This window comes from Aethalodelphis obliquidens, unplaced genomic scaffold, assembly GCF_003676395.1.
Source record: "Aethalodelphis obliquidens isolate GAN/ISIS:26980383/991018 unplaced genomic scaffold, ASM367639v1 scaffold30, whole genome shotgun sequence".
Taxonomy (NCBI): domain Eukaryota; kingdom Metazoa; phylum Chordata; class Mammalia; order Artiodactyla; family Delphinidae; genus Aethalodelphis; species Aethalodelphis obliquidens.
In genome coordinates, this window is record NW_020837974.1 from 1308624 (window position 1) to 1327521 (window position 18898).

Consider the following 18898-nt stretch of genomic DNA (forward strand, 5'->3'; position numbering starts at 1 on the left):
CAGGGTTTTAGTTGTACTTAGCAAAAGAAATGGGAAAAACTGAGTCTACTCCATCTTCCTGGAAACAGAAGTCTTAGTTGTTCTTTAAAGTCACTCACTCAGCAGGTAACGGGCACCGCGGAGGTGCTGGGCGCCTCAGCAGACGGCACCCGAAGCGGCGCAGTTTAGGAACAACAGGCGTCCAGCGCTGCTCCTGGCTCACAGGTGACACTCAGCACGTGCAGAACTAAACCAGGTGAGGAAGGGCGTTGAAGGCATCTGATTCAGGTCACTAAACCCCCTCTGCCCAAGGAAGGCAGGACTGCAGCACAAGGGTATTACTTCCCAGTTGCAAAGTCACCAACTATCACCAATGTGGCCCACAGGGGGCGGGGGGGAGGCTGAAGGAGAAGATCACTCTGGTGCCCACCCTCCCAGGCCCACCTGCCACCAAAGCCCCCCATGTGGATCCAGTTCTGTTCCAGAGAGGCCTGAACACCCAGAGGTCAGGAAGAAGCCCCTGGCAAGGTTGCCGGGCGCTGTCTATATTGCCCAGAGAAAAAGACCCCCCGCCGCACACACACCTAACATCCACTGCAGGTGAACTACATCCTGTGATGGCATCAACGCGCTTCATTTATCCCACAAACACTTAGCAAGTCCCTCTGTCCACAGTCTGCCTTTTCTTCTTCCGAACAGTGGTACTGGGACTTCCCTGGCGGTCCAGTGGTTAAGACTCCATGCTTCCACTGCAGGGGGGAACGGGTTCGATACCTGGTCAGGGAACTAAGATCCTGCGTGCCGTGCGGTGCAGCCAAAGAAAACCCCGAAACAACCCAAAACACAGTGGTATTAACAGGCAGAGGATACAGCCACCAGCTGACCCCTGAGCCGAAGGTTACCTTTACCAAGAAGACGGGCTTCCAGGGGATGCGGCCCTGTACTTACAAAGTTTGGTCTCTACGTTTTGCATTCTTTTTATTTATAAAATTGCTTATGCAAAGGTATTACCACGCATAACGTATTCAATTATGCAGTGTAAGATGTAGCCTTAACGGAGAAAACTCAAGTCAACCACATAGACCCTTCAGGAAATACTAAAAAAAAAAAAAAAAAAAAAGACTATGTCACTGACTTCCAAGCGTGTCTGAATGCGCACGCCTCTCACAGTCCACAGGGACACAATATAAATATATAAACTAGCGCGCATCTCACTTCCCGCTGTCTTCTTGCACAGTCTGCCTGGAGCTGACACCCTTCTCATCCTCAGTGGCAGGGCCTGCATTAGCATGTAAATAGCTGGCAGATACAGGAAATGAAAGCAGGAAGAGCTCTTTAATTAACTTTAATCCTCTGAAAATCCAGGCAGCAGTCTGCTCTGACAGTTCTCCCAGGTCCTCCTCAGAAGGCGGTCCAGCCAGAGGGCCAGTCTGGGAAAGGGACACTTGGGTACCTGGCCCACAAACGGCTGTGCCATGACTGTCACCTGCAATCTGGGGACGGTCCGCGGAGCGAAGCCTGGGCGGACACCCAGGGCTCTGCCAGCTGGGGAGGTGTGTGGGGGCGGCGCTGGTTGGGCTCCCATCCCCAGTCCCAGCCGACCCTGGCGACAACCCTGCAGGTCTCCCTGCCTTTTCCTTAAAGGGCAGGGCGGGCCAGGGTGGGCCGGGGTGGGGGGATCAGCACTGCCCCAGGCCTCCTGCCAGGCCCCAGGGAGCTCTGGGGTGGGCGCATCTGACTCATTCCTGCTTTGAACCAGTGAGGAAAAGGCCAAGGGGGACCTGTCACTGGAAGACACCGCATACCTCCTTCTGCAGCTGGCGGCTGGCGGCTTTGGGGCCGAGCAAGGGCTTGGGCACAGCCGGGTGGCCAGCACACCTCTCTGAGAGCGCGGGCCCACGGGGCAGTCGCTGCCCACAGTCTGGCAGGGGGTGGAAGGAGGACGTGTCCAAAGCCAGACAGATGGGCCGAACAGGGAGGGCCAGTGGGGACAGGCCCGAAGTGACACAAACCGCAGCATCACGGCAGTGCTCACAGAGCAGGGACCGCGACCACAGGCACCGTTCCAGGGGTGCCACCACCACCCCGTTTTCTCCAACGGTGAGAGCGAGCCGTAGACCGACTAAGACTGCAGCCAGGACGCACGAGGCAGTGACCGCGGCACCCATCCGAACGCACACACTCTGGCCCCAGGCACCACGGTCCAGGTTTGGCCCCATGGGGACGAGGTGGCCAAGAGAAGCCACCTGCGCCTGTGCTGGAAGGAGGGAGAGTGCCACAAACACACTGGAAATGGTATTTTCAAAACACAAGACGAGATCCCAAAAGAGACGGGCGCACATACTGAGGTGTTAGTCCCAAAGATCGTGAATACGGTGCAGCAGCACAGACGGCCTGGAGGTCCCAGGCACAGGCCAACCCACCAGGCGACCTGGACAAGGTTCTTCTCAGCTCCCGGCTGCAACGGTCCTGCCTGTGCTGCGGCGGGAGGCCACCTCCCCCCGCCCCGCTCAAGCTCACTGGACTCCCTCAGAATGAAAAGGGGCGAGGCAGGCACGAAGTCGCCTGCTCCAGTGAAACGGGAGGACACGTGGAAAGGAGGCCGCCACGCCCGTCTCCGTGTAAAGGGCAGGCACGGCGCTGAGAGGGGATGAGAAAAGCAGGGCGGGCGCCGCGCTGGGCCTGCACTTGCCGAGGGGAGGCACGCACCCCAGGCCGCGCGGCTGGTAGCCAAAACTGGAACTCAAGGCCTCTGACTGCGCCCGCGCATCAAGGTCTCCCGCGCAGAGGAGCGTAAGCAGGGGGCACACCGCCCCTCCGCAGCCCCCGCCCTCTGCGCGGCTGCGGGCATGGAGTCAAGGTTGCAGGCGGCCCCCGCAGAGCGCAGTGTTCCCGATGGGCGGTACCATGAGACGGCTCTGTGGCCCAGTCGCTCCACGCTCCCCAGGAAAGCCCCACGGAAGCCAGGTGCACAGCCCCCCGCCGCCAACGCTCTCCTCGTACGTGCATCTCACGAGCAGCCCAGAGCTCCTTCAGGGGCTCTCAGGTGGCTCTGCGAGGCCGGCTTTCCGGGAATAAATCATGCTTCTGTAACTAGCAACGTTTCTTTAACCGGAGGTTAATAAAGGTCACCGGCGAAGGCTAACCAGCGGGTCTGATCTTAGAGACGTTCATAAAGCTGTGGAGAAGGTCCTTTAGGGCAGCTTCTCATCAGAGCCCCGGGGAAGCCCAGAGAAGAGCCCGGCACTGACCGGGATGTGCAGGCCCAGGGCAGAGGTGAGGTCTAGCGGAATCCCTCAGGGGATGCGGAGGGAGAGGGGGAGGGAAGGGGCTCCATCCCCAGCCACACGCCACTCAGAGGCCGTCCCGTCCTGGGCCTCAGGCTCTCAGCTCGGGGAGCATGTGACGGACACAGAGCAGTGAGTGCACACACTGCTCTGGGAGTCCCCAGAGGAGGCCAAACCAGCGCCCGCCCCTCACCCCAAGCACGTAGTCCTCAGAGCCTCCCCAGCGGCACAGGGAGGGGCTGGGAGCCGGCAGGCTTCTCTCCCTCCAGCCGGGCCCCCAGCCCTGGCTGTTCGCCACGCCAGGCCCCCGCCCTAGAATCGGGGTCTCTGAACACCGCCGGGGGGTGCAGGGACAGGCCGCGTCCCCTGAAATCCCCGCCTGCCGACCCCTCCCGACCGGAGGCTGGCTCCCGCCTCCTCACCGCGTTTACCTGCTGGTCCCAGCTGCACAGCCCCACCTGGCCAGCACCCTCCCACCCCCCCCCCCCCCCAGCGGCCTCTGCAAACCCAGGGCCCGCCTCCTGCTCTTCCTCAGAGGCGCCGTGCACCCACCCTCAGCGGGACGCTGGAGGACGCTAAGGAGGGAAACCTTGAAACACAGCGAAGCTTGCTTGAAACTCCTAGTCCAGAAGAAGTCAACGAACCTGGGAAGGGGCAAGGCCAGCAACAGCCCAATTCCCTCACGCTTTGCAGAAAGCAGGCCTTGAACACGGAGAGCGCCCCACACAGGCTGGAGGACCGCCTGCCAGAGCTGACAGCCCCTCATGGGCCTCCACCTTCAACGCCTGCCTCGCGCTTGGCTCTGACCCGATACGGAATGTTGTCTCGGTCAGCTAAGGAACAGGTATCAGTCACCCGCAACCGAGGAACCGACATCCAGCCCCAGGTCAGAGAAGGCGGGACCCCTCTGGACCCCACTGTCACCCCCAAACCCCACAAGTGCACAGATGACAGGGCAGGACTGGCCCGGTGCTGCCTGGGAAGCCAGGTATCTACTGGGCACAAGGCATCGACGCCCGCGCTACCCAACGCTACCCCCGTGCACCCACTTTACGGCTGGAGACCGGGAGCCTCAGCCACGCTGGGGAGTGGGCCGCCGGGGAGAAGGTCCACGATCCACCACAGACCCTCAAGGGCACCCGCCGGGCTTCTCTTACCGCGCCCCAGCCTGCCGCCAACCCCCCTTCCCAAGCCCCAGGTCCCGCAAGTGAACGTTATTGCCACCTGTCCCCATTCTCCAGACACAGCGCAGTGCTGGAAATGACCGACAGCAAAGCAAGCACCACAATTCTGGAAAGGGACCCAAGGATGCGTCCCGCTCCGCCACAGCCGCGGCACCCAGTACAGGGCACACACCCACTTGTTCCAGTCGCCCTGAACCGTGCTGTCTACCCGCGGCCGCGAGGAACCCCACGGAGCTAATTCTGGAAGAATGTCCTCCCCTCCTCCTCGGCGTTTTATGAGGGGCAGTCTGGGCCTTTATGGGCAAAATTAACCAGAAGAACATTGGCTCCAAAGCGCACTCCCTGCATTTGACTGTTTTCCGTTGGATGATGGATGTTATCTAATACCTTCCAGGCCGAGCACACCCTGGGTCTGTAAATACAGATCCCATTTCGTGGCTGTTTAATAACCATCACAGTGGCCAGGGCTGGTCCTCGTCTGCTGGGCCTCGTGGTCCAGGAGGTCTCGAGGGAAAAGTAGCCTAACGGCGCTAAACAACCAGCTCTCCAGAATGAAAACACACACACTCACATGCGCACTCGCACCCACGCACCACTCATGCAGACCCGTGTGTCCACGCGCATGCACCCACACATGCAGACAGGCACATGCTCCCAGACACCCCGACCAGACATGAGGGGACGGTGACAGGACGGAGGGTGGGCTCAGGGCAGAGTCAGACACGCCTGCCTGGCCTCGACCTGCCCTCCTGGGCACACTCCTCAACCTTCCCCAGCGAGAACTCCTCTTCCGTAAGGAGGGAGTCTGCAGATCCCAGCTTGCAGCATTTTCACCGCGACTTTTAAACAGGATTCTTAGAAAACGTTCATGAAGGTAAGGTAATGTGAGGACGACTTACCGAAGGCCTGCTTGTCCCAGGCCCCACACCAGGTAAGGACAGACGTTTACTGGGAAACAAACGTGACGGATGAGGACAGATGCCGGCCCTGCACAGCCAGCGGTCGGCGGGTGGGCCGGCTCTGCTGTGTGTCCCGGAGGTGCAGGCGTTCCAACACTGGGAGGGGCTGGGAGGGGCCGGCCTGCAGGAGGCAGACCCTGGCTGGAGAAGCGGCTGAGCACGGTGGGGGTGGGTCGGAAGCGTCCCGGACCACCGTTGGCGCCCCGGCCCACCTGCACCACCCCTGCCCCCTCCCAGGCAGCCCACCCCGCTGCCCCCTTCCGGTGGCCACCCCACCTACAGCCACACGCACCTCCCAGTCTAGGCCAGGCCTAGTGCTGTGTTCACTGTGGTCTCTATTTCTCAATCACTGGACACGTGTGAAACTGTGCTACCATTTTCATCGGGTTCTTCCCTCCTTTGTACCGTCACCGATGAAGTTTTTGAGCAATTTTGTGTAGCAGGGTAAGTTTTAGGAACACACGTGTCACGTTATAGCAGAATCGACTGTAAATGTTTGTTCACCTACCACATTTTTGTGAATATTAGTTTATACTTAAAAAATACTTGCAAAGTATCAGCTCCCAGAGTCAATCTCTGGGTCGGTTCTGTAGGGCGGCTGGGGGAGGGCACAGCAGGCTCCTTCCCCAGGACAGGAAGAGAAGGTTGAGAGAGGTGAGGGGTCTGGATGCGAGAGACAAAGGTACAGAGCGACAGAGTTTAGGCTCCAACTGTTTTCTGAGTTGCAGTCCCAGGCTCTTTTTTCCCCCCAGAACAGAGAATCTAGAGCGAGTCTGCCCCAAGAATGCCACCTCCCCAGACCAGGTGCACAGGGAGGGCCACGCTGGCCTTTGGATACCAATACACCTAGGGCAGCTACAGGTCCCTCAAGAAAAGAGGTGGAGAAAAACAGGCATCCGGGGAGGAAGAGGAGAGGGGAGCAGCCCAGGGGGGCCATGGGTTCCTGGGGAAGAACAGCTGCCCTGAACCCCGGCACAGGAAGTCAGGCCAGACGGGGGGTACCGGGCACTGCCCAGCGTGGGTGGCGGGGACACGTCAACCACACGAGTCGCACCCCCAACACTGAACACCCCCTGTGCTGTCACCTCCGAGGCCGCTACAGCTCCCGGCTGAGCTGAGCAGCCAGGAACCATCCCCACGTCAGGGGTGAACCTCAGGGAGAGCTGGGGGAGGCCTGGCTTCCTGGCCGATAGAGGCAGCCTGGGGTGGGGGGACGATGGAGCCAGTGATGGGGAAGGCCCAGGGCCCCAGACTGAAGACGTGGGACCTGCCCCCAGGGTGTGAGTGCGGGGTCCCTCCAGGATCCCTAATCTGGGCAGTGAAACCAAGGACAGGGCAACAGGGGTGGAGGTCAGGCCCGCCAGGCCATGCCTCCCCAGGCCAAGGGCAGACAGGCCCGAGCCAGAACAGCCAGGAGAGGCCGTGGCACCTCTAACACTGAAATAATCACCAGGAGTGGCCTGGAGACAATTCAAACGCCACCAGCAAGACGCTGTGGCTATTTTTAGCAGCAACACTCAAGAGGCTGCCTGGCGGGGAACCATGTCTTTGAGCGTGACCATCAATTTTCACCTGCAGCCAACTTCCTTTCCTCTCAGGATGAAGGTTATTCAAAGATTTGGATTTCTTCGAAATTGAGTTAAAAAGAGAAGAGTTCTCCACGACCACAAGGGGGATTTAAAGTGTACAGAAGGACACTCGCGGCCAATGCAGCCTCGTCCTCCCAGGGCTCCCAGACCCTCCCGGCTCGGCAGGGGGCCCCAGGCCTGCGCGCAGGCGTCCTTAGTGGGTAGAGGCCCCTCGCCGGGCCGGGCAGGCCTCCGTCTCCCGAACAGTCAGAGCTGCGCTTGGACACGGCCCCTCTTCTCTAGTTCAGGCACCCCGGGATTCTCCACTACTAACCCCACTGCTGCGGGCCTTGGCTGTGGGAGCCCAGGAGTTGGAGGGTGAGCACGGCCTGGTCACCAGTGAGGAGAGGGAGGTGCCCGGCTCAGTGAGAGTAAATGAGACAGAATACTTTAATGCAGTATTTTAGAAACTCAAAGTTCACGCAAAAAAGCCCCATGAACAAATGTCAAAACTGCAAATGACAGGACCTGGCCAGCGCTTGCCAGCCCACCTTTTCAGGCCTGCCCGAGGTCCCATCCCGTGGGCACCCACCCGTCCCGAGGGACTTCCCGGAGCCACGAGCAAGAGAACGGGCACAGGGCCTCACAAGCGCACATTGCTGAAGGCGACCTTCTTCGGGGGGGCCCCAAGGGCTGCTGGGCTTTACACGCTGACACGGACGCATCTAGGGAGTAAAGGTGAGGGTGGGGAACCCTCGGATCCTGCCTCACCGACCCCGGCCAATGCCGCGTGAGCCCCGTGGGAGTCGGAGCCCCACAGGCCATGCCCTGCGCTCCACGGGAGGGCTGACCTCGGAGGGAAGAGCCCGAAACACAGGAGCGGGGATGGGGGCGGTGCCCGGGGGCTCCACCGCCCGCGCCCCCACCCTGTGAGCAGCCCGAGCAGATGGCCAGGGCCACGCTCCCCTCCACCAGCCGGGAGCGCCCGCAAATGTGACCGCGGGGAGCCCGCAACCCACGAGGCGTGCAGGGCAACTCAGGGGTGCGGGGAAGTAGTGGAAATCCTACTTCCACTAATTTTTATAAGTAATCTTATTTTTTAATTTAAAAATGAACGTACTCATACTTAATTACTGAACACGTCATCACCGACCACGGGTCACACACATGCTTTTTAACACGGACTTGGCGCGCTGAGTGCAACGGTTTTACAAAGGCCGCAAGCAAGCCAGGAGGGGACAGCGGGAGGAGCCCCTGGGGGAGGATGGGGTGCCCTCCGGAGGGCGTGGAGGAACCACACTCAGGGCGCCCGGGGGCAAAGCAGGTGGGAAGCTGCCTGAGGCACTGAGACCAACTGTCTCCAAGGCTCCCGGTGCGTCCCGGCACCAGTGCCTCCACGCTCACCTCCTGCCTCTGCTTCTAAGCTTCATTGTTGGGGGAGGAATTAGCACCGTTTCCCAACTTGCTAATTTTAAGGCACAGCATCAAACAGACACATTTGTATCCGTGATCTCACCGCGAGCGTTGGACGGTCCCGCCCACCCACTTGATGGCAGCCAGAAGTGGTGGGCGGGCCACCCGTTCGGAGGCGGGTGGGTAGTGACAGAGCGCCGCCCTCACGGGCGCCGGAGGCAGCAGGAGCGCTGCTCCTCGTCCACAGCGGGCTCCAGGCAAGTCGCCCTCTCTGGGCCTCGGTCTCCTCGCCCGTCACACGAGGGACTCAACACTGAGCCGAGATTCCGTGCGCCAAGCGCCTGCTACCTGCCCGCTGTCGGTGAGCCCCGGAGAAGAGGCCCGCCCTCCCGGGGGGGCCAGAGACACCCAGAGGCCCTCTGCGGCGGCAGGAGACCAGCGCACCTGCACAGCACATGCAGCGGGGCGCGGGAGCAGGTGCTGGGACAGCAACATTTTCTAGCCCCAGGGCACGAACAGGCCAGGAGGCCGGTGACAGAAGCTGGGTGTGACCTGAACGTCCTTTTTAAGGACATCCTTACTCAGATGGAAGCCGCTACCATGAAATGGGGACACAGGTCATCACTCCTGCAGCAGACGACAGGAGGGAGAGTGCTGCACTCGAGCTGTGTCTCCAAGGCCAGGGCCTGGGGGACCCTTACCTCAGCGCCACCAGCCAGGCAGCGTTCACGGAGCAGAGCGCACTGGGTTCGGATCACACACGCCGCACCAGGACTGCCGCAGGGGAGCTATGCGGGCCCAGGCTTGCGGTGCTCTGAGAGGACCCACACCGCCTCCGCGGCACAGCCCCAAGGCTTCGGGGCCCAGGAAGCCGAGGCACGCACGGGCGGGGCCGGGAGCTGTGCTCCCGCTGAGAGGGCACAGAAGTTAGTTAGTACAGGTGGAGATGGGTTACCTGAATCCAGCAGGATGCAGCTTCCAAACGGAGGGCCAGGAGAGGAAGGCTCCGGGCGGCAGGAGCCCGCAGGCAGGGCTGAGTGGCGGAGGGCACTCGGCTGCCCCTCCCGCCCCATCCAGCCCCTCCTCAGCAGCCAGAGGCAGCCCGTGCGCACCTCTCTCCCGCAGAACCACAAGCCCTATCTCAATAAACACCTTCAAACTGGAGAGGGATGGAAGGCATTTTGCTTTGATTTCATTATATTTCCTAAAATTGCTTTTCTCTCTGGAACTTCTTTCTGCCACGAGCCAGTCCAGCTGCCCCCTTGGTGGGATAATGTGATAATACTGGTGACAAGATTGCGTTTCTAATAACTTCGCATATGGCATTTCCTGCAACAAAACAGGAGGGCTTTTTTACTTAAATGGATATAATAGAAATGTCAGCCTGGAAAGGTAACCTGAAAGGACAAGAATGTTAATATATGAAATCAAATTCTGAAGCCGAGAAGGCTCTGCTCATCTGCAGGAGGCGGGGGTGCCGGGCCAGGCAGACAGGCCGGCTGGCATCTCACTACCCATCCTCTAGGCTTTTCTCGAGGGTCAGGAAAAGTGGAGGGAGGCGCTCTGAGAAAAAATCAGAGGCTGAGTCTGAACCTGAGTTTACAGAATGCAAATACCACTGCCCCTGCGCCCTACCGACAGGCGGAGAGCGTGATCCCGGCCAGGAGGGCAGGCGCCGGGCAGCAGGAGGGGGACAGCCCTCAGGTGGCTGGGCTCCGAGGAGAAGCTCTCGGAAGAGAAGGCCAGCCCCACTGGACAGACTGCTGCCTGGGAGCAGAGCGGCATTCAGACACCCAGGCAGCACAGCAGAACCCCACTCCTGAGACTCCCGCTAACTGGGAGCAGGGAAACGGGGCACAGGACAGGGGAGGAGGGTCCGAAGGAGCCCCACCCTTCAGGAGCCACCCACCGAGGCCGCCAGCACATGGAAGGCACGGAATGAGCATTTGTGAAAACCAGCAACTAGATGAGCAAAGGAACACACCAGAGTGCACGTCCCCCTGGGAGGTGGACAGAAGCCGAGGGGCCAGGGCTGCAGCCATCCAGGAGGGCAGCATGTGAGCAAGGGCCGGGCCAGGTGTGGGCACGTAGGAGGCTCAGGCCTGCGGGTATCCTACAGACCTACCAGGAGACTGCTGATCTGCCATCTGTACCAGCCACTTCATGGCTCAAACACATTTTGCCCCCAATGTCTTAGCCGTGGAAAATCCTGGGACTGCTCCGTCCCAGGTCCCCATTACCCCATCTCTGGAATGGACTGGGCTCTGCTATGTGACGCTGTCCACAGACTGGCAGCAAGGCCATCACCCGGGTGCTGGTCAGACAGGCAGGAGCTCAGGGACTGCCCAGAACTAACCCCCAACTCGGCCCCTTCCCGAGATGCCCCGTAATTCATACGCACGCTAACGACTTGTGCCCTCAAGATCTTTCAGGGCTCCTCCCGAAAGGCCAGCGTAGGGTCCCAGCGGGACTGGAGCCTGGGTCAGCCACTCTGCAGGCGATGTAACCACTCTCGCGGGGATGGTGGGGAGACGATGACACACACTCAGCCCCTGCCCACACCCCCGCGCGTTCCCCAGCGTCACCCGTCTGACCACCACTCCTCTTGGCTTACTGGGAAGTCGCCAAGGCCCGGCTGCGAAGCCCGTGACTTCCAAGCCCAGAGCGCCAGGGGACCTGGCGGGAGGTCTCTCAAGTTTGCCTGGAGCCCCCCTTCCCAGAGCAGGCTGGAGGGAGAGGACGGGCCGGCGCCCGGACAGAGACGGGGGAGCGCTGATGGCCGAGGCCCCAGGAGGGACGGCCCACACCTGGTCACGGTCAGGCCTGAGACGTGGCCGCTCAGCCTCGGCTCCAGGGCTTTCCTTCTCAGATGCCGTGGTGCTGGGACTTCCACAGCTGCCTGAACCCACCAGGGCCGGCCGTGATTCCCACGGACGGGAAAGGCTGAGAACCTGCCCGGCCCTGAAGGCGCCAAACCTACACAAGCCAGATGCACGCCGCCCACCTCCGTGGCCCCAACAGGAAGGTTTTCAAACCAACACACGGTCGAGAGACAGAAGCCTCTCACCATCCACGCGTGATGCCAATGTCAACATGCAGAATAAGCCACGCGCGGGGGCTGCTGTCAGGTCACGATGAAAAACAAAAGGGGAAGAATCCAGCACCTGACCCCCTCCACCCCTACCAGCCCCAGCATCCCAGCTGCGCTTGGAGCCGCAAATGTGCTGAGATGCAAGGGGGGCCCACGGTGCCCGCGCTCCCCGCCTCGGGGGGTGGCAAAGACCAAGCCACAGCACACAAAGGATTCCGTTTCTCAGAAGACAGAGCAGGTTCTGAGCTGCTGAAGCGTTTCCTTCCGTGCTGCCAAGGCAAGCATTTCCAGCATTAAAGGAGGCGCACGAGGGAAAGCCTTCCGACGAGATCAGGAGGCTCGACTCCAGGAAGGACGTGGGAAGAGCATGAACACGAGCGAGCAAAAGCAGCTGCTGGCATTTATGTTCTTTTGCAAGAAAAACAAACATAATTTGCTTTTCTCCAAGGTAAGGGGCCTTGATGAGGACACGGCGGCGTCAGCCACATGCCCACGCTCAGGCCCAGCAGCGGCAGCACGCAGGTTCCCACCGTGGAGGACGTGGGGACAACAGGACAGGTGCTGCTGAGGGGGTGCCCACACTGCAGCGACCCTGGTGACTCCCAGGGAGCCGGGGCAACGCGTATCAGATGTGCTCGTGCCACAGAGCACCCTCCACGCCCCGCCGCACTGCCCTGGTCCCCACTGCCGCATGCCTCACTCACCAGCCACAGGAAAGCAGACGGGGGCCCCAGCACGCCACAGCCAGGCCCCCAGGGGTTCTAGGAGCCCCCCAGTTATGCTCGGAGGTGTAATGAAAACAAAACGCTGAGACAGTAAAAGTGCCAGCAGCCACTACTGAGATGCTCCTGGGAGGGAGGCCTGGCGGCCAGGGTGACACCAGCAGGAGGCCGTGGCAGAAGAGCCAGGGCCCGCCTACCCAGGTTCCAGGTTTAGCATCACCGCCTGCTCTCTGTGTCTCATCAGTAAAACGGAAATACCCCCGCCTCAACGAGCTTCCACAAAAAGGAAAGAAAATACGGTGTGTGAAAAGCTTCACAAAATAGAGGCCAACGACTTACTGCAGGATGTGCTGGTATGAAAAGCATTCAAAGCTAAACACACTCTTTCTACGATTCAGGTATTTAAGGTGAAAACTTACGTCCACACAAAAACATGCACATGGATGGTAACGGCGGCTTTATTCAAAAAGGCAACCAGGGTGTCCTCCAGTAGGTGACGGGTACATAAACAGCGACACATCCAGAGAATGGATTTCATCTGAGGATAAAAAGAAGGGAGCTCTCAAGCCAAGAAAGGACATAGAGGCACCTGAAACGCATAGTACTGAGTGACAGAAGCCAGTCTGAAAAGGCTACACACTGTGGGACTCCAACTACACGGCCTTCTGGAAAACGTGAAACGACGGAGGCAGTGAACGGATCGGGGGTCGCCGTGGCGAGGAAGGAGGGAGGGGTGCCCAGATGCACACAGAGGACCGTGAGGGCCGTGAAGTGCCCTGTATTATGCTGTGATGCGGGACACACGACACTAACCATTTGTCAAAACCCACAGAGAATCCAGCACAGAGAGTGACCCCTAATGTAAACTGTGGACTTTAGTTCGTGTAGCAGTTGGAACAACGGACCACACACTGATGCAGGAACGTCAGCGGTAGGGGATTGTGGGGCGGGGGAAGAGAGACGTGGGAACTCTCTATTTTCTGCTTGATTTTTTTGTAAACCTAAACTACTCTAAAAAATTAAAGTTATTAAATTTAAAACATGAACATTTTAAAATGTCACATACTGTATGATTCTATTTACACAATGTTCCTGCGAAAATCTCCAGAGACGGAGAACAGACTGGGGTGAGGGCAGGGGGCCAGGGTGGCTTTCGGGGGCAGCCCAAGGAGGCCTTCACGGGTGGAGGTCAATCCTGCATCTCGAATGAGCGGTGCTTGCACAAATCTGCGCGGGGATAACCGGACAGACGCACACACTGTAGGAACGTGAGTTGTGGTCCTGATGCTGCACCAGAATCACCTAGGATGCTACCACCCAGGAAGCTGGTGGAAGATGCACGGGGCCCCCCTTTCTACCATCGTCACAACTTCCTGTGCATCTAAAATTGTGTTCTAAAGAACATAAAACTAACCCACCCACCAGGCTCTAGCAGTCTCCTCCTTCACTGGGCGCTGTTCCCTGGCTTCTCCAGCTTCCTCTTCTCTGTTTGTTTGTTCCCTCTCAACCTCAGGGAGACCCCAGGAGCTCAGAGCCCTGCCCACTCTACTGCCGCCTAAGCGGTGCCTAGAACAGACGCCCCATAAGAATCTGTGCAACGACAAAGTGAAGGACAAAGTGAGTGAATGAGTTCGGGTTCTTTCTTTCGATTCCTTTCCAGCCTTCCCATCCGCCTACATTCTGAGCTTAGAACATGTAAACCTTGCCTGAAGGTCGGCCTTTACAAATCCAGAAAGAATGTGAGAAAATATTTTCAACAGAATAATAAAAATAACCCACATCAAAATTCACGGGTAGGCATTTATGAGAGAAACTCTTAGAAAACTACAAGCAGATGCGGATTTCATTAATCCAATAAGGAGTATCTACAGAAAACAAACGGCACACGTGGCCCTCAGCGGTGAATTGCTGAAGCTTCCTGAGATCTGCGTGAGCCAAGCACCCGCAGGCAGCCAGGCTCATCCGCGGGGAGACCTGCTCTCACGCTAGCGGATTTAGCAGGACTATTAGGTACAGACGCGTAGCTGCACTTCCACAGCCCGGCACCAACACAGAGAAGGCAAAATCCGTGAGACACCATTACATCGACACAGAAAACACTTGGGGGGACATCTAACAGCGTGCAAGACGCCTACCCTAAAACTACTAAATGCTGCTGAGAGAAGTTAAAGAAGATCCAAAGAAGCGGAAGAATTATAATGCTCTGGTTCAGAAAATGAAATAATGTTCAGGTGTCATTTCTCCCCAAACTAGTTTATTCATTGTAATCCCAACCACATTCCAGGAGATTTTTTGTGTGTAAACAAATTTATTCTGAAATGTATAAGGACGTGCAAAGGACCAGAAGGAGCCCAAGAAACTTACAGAACAATCATCAACCTGGACGTTCACTACCAGACATCAAAGCACAATAAAGCTGCATCAGTGGAGACAGGGTGGTGCTGGCAGAAAGACAGACAGAACCAATGGGCAGAACGGAGGACGCAGAGGCCGAGCTGCCCATCGGCGGTCACTGACTGACACTTAAGGCAACGAGACCACACCCAGGGAACAGAGGGGTCTTTCCAGAAGCGGTGCTGGACCAATGGCACTATCAATGGGGAAAATCACCTTGTCACCTGCTTCACTCACACCTGAAACCAACTCCAGGTGCAGGTGACACCCAAATGTAAAAGGCAAGACAGTAAATCAGAGCGAAGAGAAGAGTTCCTCGCCTCCAAAGGTCAGTCCACCACGAGCCACAGGAGCCGCCATCAAGGCAGCAGAGCCGACAGCTGGGCCGCACGCAGGCGGCCGCCGCTGCCATCCCCAGGCACGGGGAGGAGTGAGGAGGGCCCAGGAGAGGACGTCTGCCTCAGGCGTCTCCAACCAAGACTCCTACCGGCTCAGGGCGGAAACAGCCCTCTAAAACCCCCGAACCGGGAGGGCCAGGCGGGAGCGGGCCCTTCACAGAGAGGACGTGGAGGCCCGCACCTCACGAGGCTCCAGGGTCTCACACAACGAGCTGGTGCCCCGTGCCCACCAGAGTGAGTCAAACCAGAGCCAGACCCGGGGGGCCGGGACTCTCCCACAACTGGGGGTGGGGGTGCACCCCGGGACAGGCACTGTGGGAACAGGCTCTGCGAGCAGCATTCCACACCTCGACGTGCCCACAGAAGCGGGGCCACCGCCGAGCCTGCCCTCGCCAGGGACACAGAGCCTACCACCTGCCTATATTCCCTCCAGAAAACTCATCACCTGCTGTCCAGGACAGAATTCAAGGATGTGAAGGTTGACTTTAACCCAGGAGTCTCCCCACTCCTTCTGACCTAACGCACACCCCAACTTCTCCACGTACAAAGCAGGAACTGCCCGCATCCCTGCAGGGCTGAGCTACTTGAGATCGGGAAGGAATGGAGAACCTCAGAGCGAACAGGCTACTCTCCTGGTCTCATGGGTCGGCACCCGCAGCTCTGGAAGGCACTGGGCTTCAGCAGAGAACCACAGGGATGTGCCACCCTTGGCCCAAGCCTGGGCCGCCCCGCTGCTGAGCTGCTGACCCCACTGCGGCTCGGCCGGCAGCTGGACAAGCCTCACCATCACACAGCTCCTGCCAAACCACAGGTGATTTCTCAAAGCTGTCGAGCGAACACGAGGAACATAAAGAGGTAGGTTTACACAAGGTAAACAGCACAAATCCCAACAGCCAACCAAAGCCCCTCCGTCAGAAAAGGACCAGGACACCTGAGGGCAGCCTCCTGGGCGTAACGACGATCCTGGGCAGGGAGGGAGTCCCGGCAGTCGACGGACCCCCGAGCGACGACTGCTCCCCCGGCCCAGGGAGACTTGCTCCCGGGAGCCTTCCTCCAGGACAGCCTCTTCTGGACACAAGGCAAGAGGAGCTCTGGCCTCTTCTGGGACATCCCCATGTGCTTCCTGCCTCAATTTCCCAAAAGCTCACCTTCTGCCCACGTATTTGTTTCTTAAGCAGCAACAGTGGGGGTCCCACGGGGGCGGGGGGACGACATCACTGCCAGACCGTGACCCTGGAGGTAAGACACCAATGACAGGTGTCCCCCTCCAAAGGCTGCTCCACTAGGAAATGGGGGTCGGGGGGTGTAGGAAAGAGGGGGAAGGGAGGCTTTTACTTTCATTTTTTGAAAAAATTCATGCTATAAATTAGCTTTCACTGCTTAGAGTCTATAAATACAATTCTGTAACCATATTGTGGAATATTAGGGGCACGCTGGAAATAGCTCATTTCAAATAGGAAAATGGTTTGTGTTCACCCAGTTCTGGAAGCCAATTTTCAATTGCTTAAAATAGTCATGGTATTTTACCAAGGTAATTACACTCTTAGCTATCAGTAACAATTAAGCCCTTAGACTAGAGATGCTTAATAAGGTCTCAAAATAAAATCACACATTCCAAGCACTGTACTCTGAAATGTCAAACACGCAAATAGAGCCCTCGATGGGGTGCAGGAGAGCCCTGTCGGCGCACCTGGCCCAGTGCCGCAGCGGAGGGCGGGTCACTGCACTCGCCACGCCCTACCCCAGGGAGCTGGTCCGGGGGCTCCCAGAGGGGTGGGGGTGTCTCCCAAGGAACACAGGAAGATCAGCAACCAGAGCACCCTCGAGACCCGACAGCTGCCGCCCTGGAGGTGCCTCGAGCGGGAAGCACACAGACCACGCGGGAGCCGCCGTGCGAGCCCACGGGGCCACCGAGGGCGGGGCGGGGTGGGGGGCCGGACGTGCTCGGCTCCAACCAGAAAGCGGCAGCCTGGCCGCCCTCTGCAGACCGGCCGGCCGAACAGCTTAATCATGCAGCTGGCAAGATGGGCCCCGCGCGCCTGACCCGGCCACCGACCCACGGCAAACGTGCCTCCGAGCCACAGTTGGTGTAAGTCATCTGTCAGCGCCGGGCGATCGATACCGCCCCCCACCGCTCTCTCTCAGAGCTACGCCTGTCAGCGCAGCGGGCCAGGGCCAGGACCGAATTAGACCAAACAGCGCCATCAGCTTCCAACCTGCTGAGCAGCGGGAAGAGAGGAGTGGAAATTTCCTGCCTCGGGAGCCCAGAGCAGTGACCTTCAAGGCCAGAAACTGCCCGAGGAGGAAGCCAGGCACAGCGCACGATCATGGAGGTGCCGATGGATCCCGAGGCCGCGGAGCCCGCGGCGCTGGAGATGTGCCCCTGCTGAGGGGCCGCCCGGTGCCCCAGCGGGACCTGTACCAGTGCACCGGTGCGGCCCTGGTGAAGCAGAGCCGCCAGGCCGCCAACCCAGCCCACAAGGACACTCGCTGGGCGGCACGGGCACTGGAAGTGGACGACACGGACAAGACCGACGGGCCCCGCACGAGGACAGCTCGCAAACTCGCCAGGCGTCTCCCCTGTGGGGCCACCGGCAAGGCTGGCGTCGAGGTCGGCCAAGTCTGACCCCAGGAAGCTTGAGTGACGTGACACACACGGCAGGGGACGTGCTGGAGAGGTCGGGACACGGCGAGCTTTCAGCAGCCGGAATGTGACCTGCCTCCTAAAAGCTTCATGACCAGGAGGTCCCAGGTGTTTATCAAAGGATCAAGAACAGGCAAACAGTTGTCAGACGCGACTCCTGAAACTTACCAGGGGGACGCCCCTGCCCCCAGCCCGCCGCCCCCGCCCGCCAGGTCAGCGCACCCACCTGGCCGCTCACCATCAGCCTGAGGGCAGGTGGGAGGAGTCCGCCAGCATCTGGACAACCCCAACCCTCGCCTAGAGAACATCTGGGGACAGTTTCTGGCTTTTTCCTTCCTTGTCTTCTGAAATTTCAGCATCCAAGGCAACACTTTAAATAATGCTCTCTCACAAAAAAATCGTAATTCATGCTCCAGCGAGCTGTGTGTTATCAAGCCAGACGCCAGAGCCCCTCGGGCTCAGCACAGTTAGCAAAAAGCCGGCCGCCCAGACGGAGCTGGGAGCAGGAACGCATCCCGCCCGGCGCACCTGCACACAGGTGACAGTTTCCCACTGCAGTCTACCCTGCGCTCCCTGGGCTCCGAAGGAGGGAAAGGCTGCACCTGCCCACCAGGCCGGAGGGAGGGCTGACCCCACCGTGAGACACGGGGGTCGGGGCTGACATCCCGATACCCCAGGTCAGTGCGTGAAGGCCCCGGGCTCTGCCCTTCACAAGGAGGAGAGGCCCCCCCTTGGTGAGGGGGGAGCTCAGTCTGACGTGGGCCGTGACTCACAGGCAGCGCCGTGCGTGTCTAACTGACCGAGAAGTGGGGACACAGAGCACTGGTGGCTCTGGGTGCACTGCACTTGGTAGAGACCCTGGCAAACGTGGGGGCCTGGAGAGAAGACTAAGCGTGGACACGGCAGGGGCGGGCCGGGAGCTGCTGGCCCGGAAGGCAGGCCCCCGCGCAGGCGCCCCGTACCTTCGTCAGCAGCAGGACGCGCTTCTGCAGCCGCCGGGCCAGGGCCTCGTGCATCTCCCGCTTCTTCCTCTCCTCCAGCAGCTGGCTGCTGAGCTGGCGGACCTCCTCCTGGAGCTGCAGCCTGGCCTTCTCCAGCCCCCGGGCACTGCAAGAGGCAAAAGGGCAGAGTGATGAGGCCTGGCCCCCAGGACAGCACCCAGTGACGGCCCCCAGGCCCAGCGCGGCCCACGTCACTCAGGTCCCAACATAGAGCCGCACGTGCAACCAGCCCGCTGTCGCTTCCTCACTTCTGAATAG

At 59.4% G+C, this 18898-nt stretch overlaps 1 protein-coding gene across 11 annotated transcripts in view; it reads right to left on the reverse strand.

Moving 5' to 3' along the window:
* MAD1L1 (mitotic arrest deficient 1 like 1) overlaps positions 1-18898 on the reverse strand; it is a 315176-nt gene that overhangs the window by 148713 nt on the left and 147565 nt on the right. For all 11 annotated transcript variants that reach the window (XR_003436929.1, XR_003436928.1, XR_003436930.1 and 8 more), the window contains one exon: positions 18602-18746. Coding sequence is in view for 8 of the 11 variants with exons in the window: in XM_027125595.1 (XP_026981396.1) it covers positions 18602-18746 (145 nt within the window). In the remaining 3 variants the exon portion in view is untranslated. The remainder of the gene's footprint in view (positions 1-18601; positions 18747-18898) is intronic.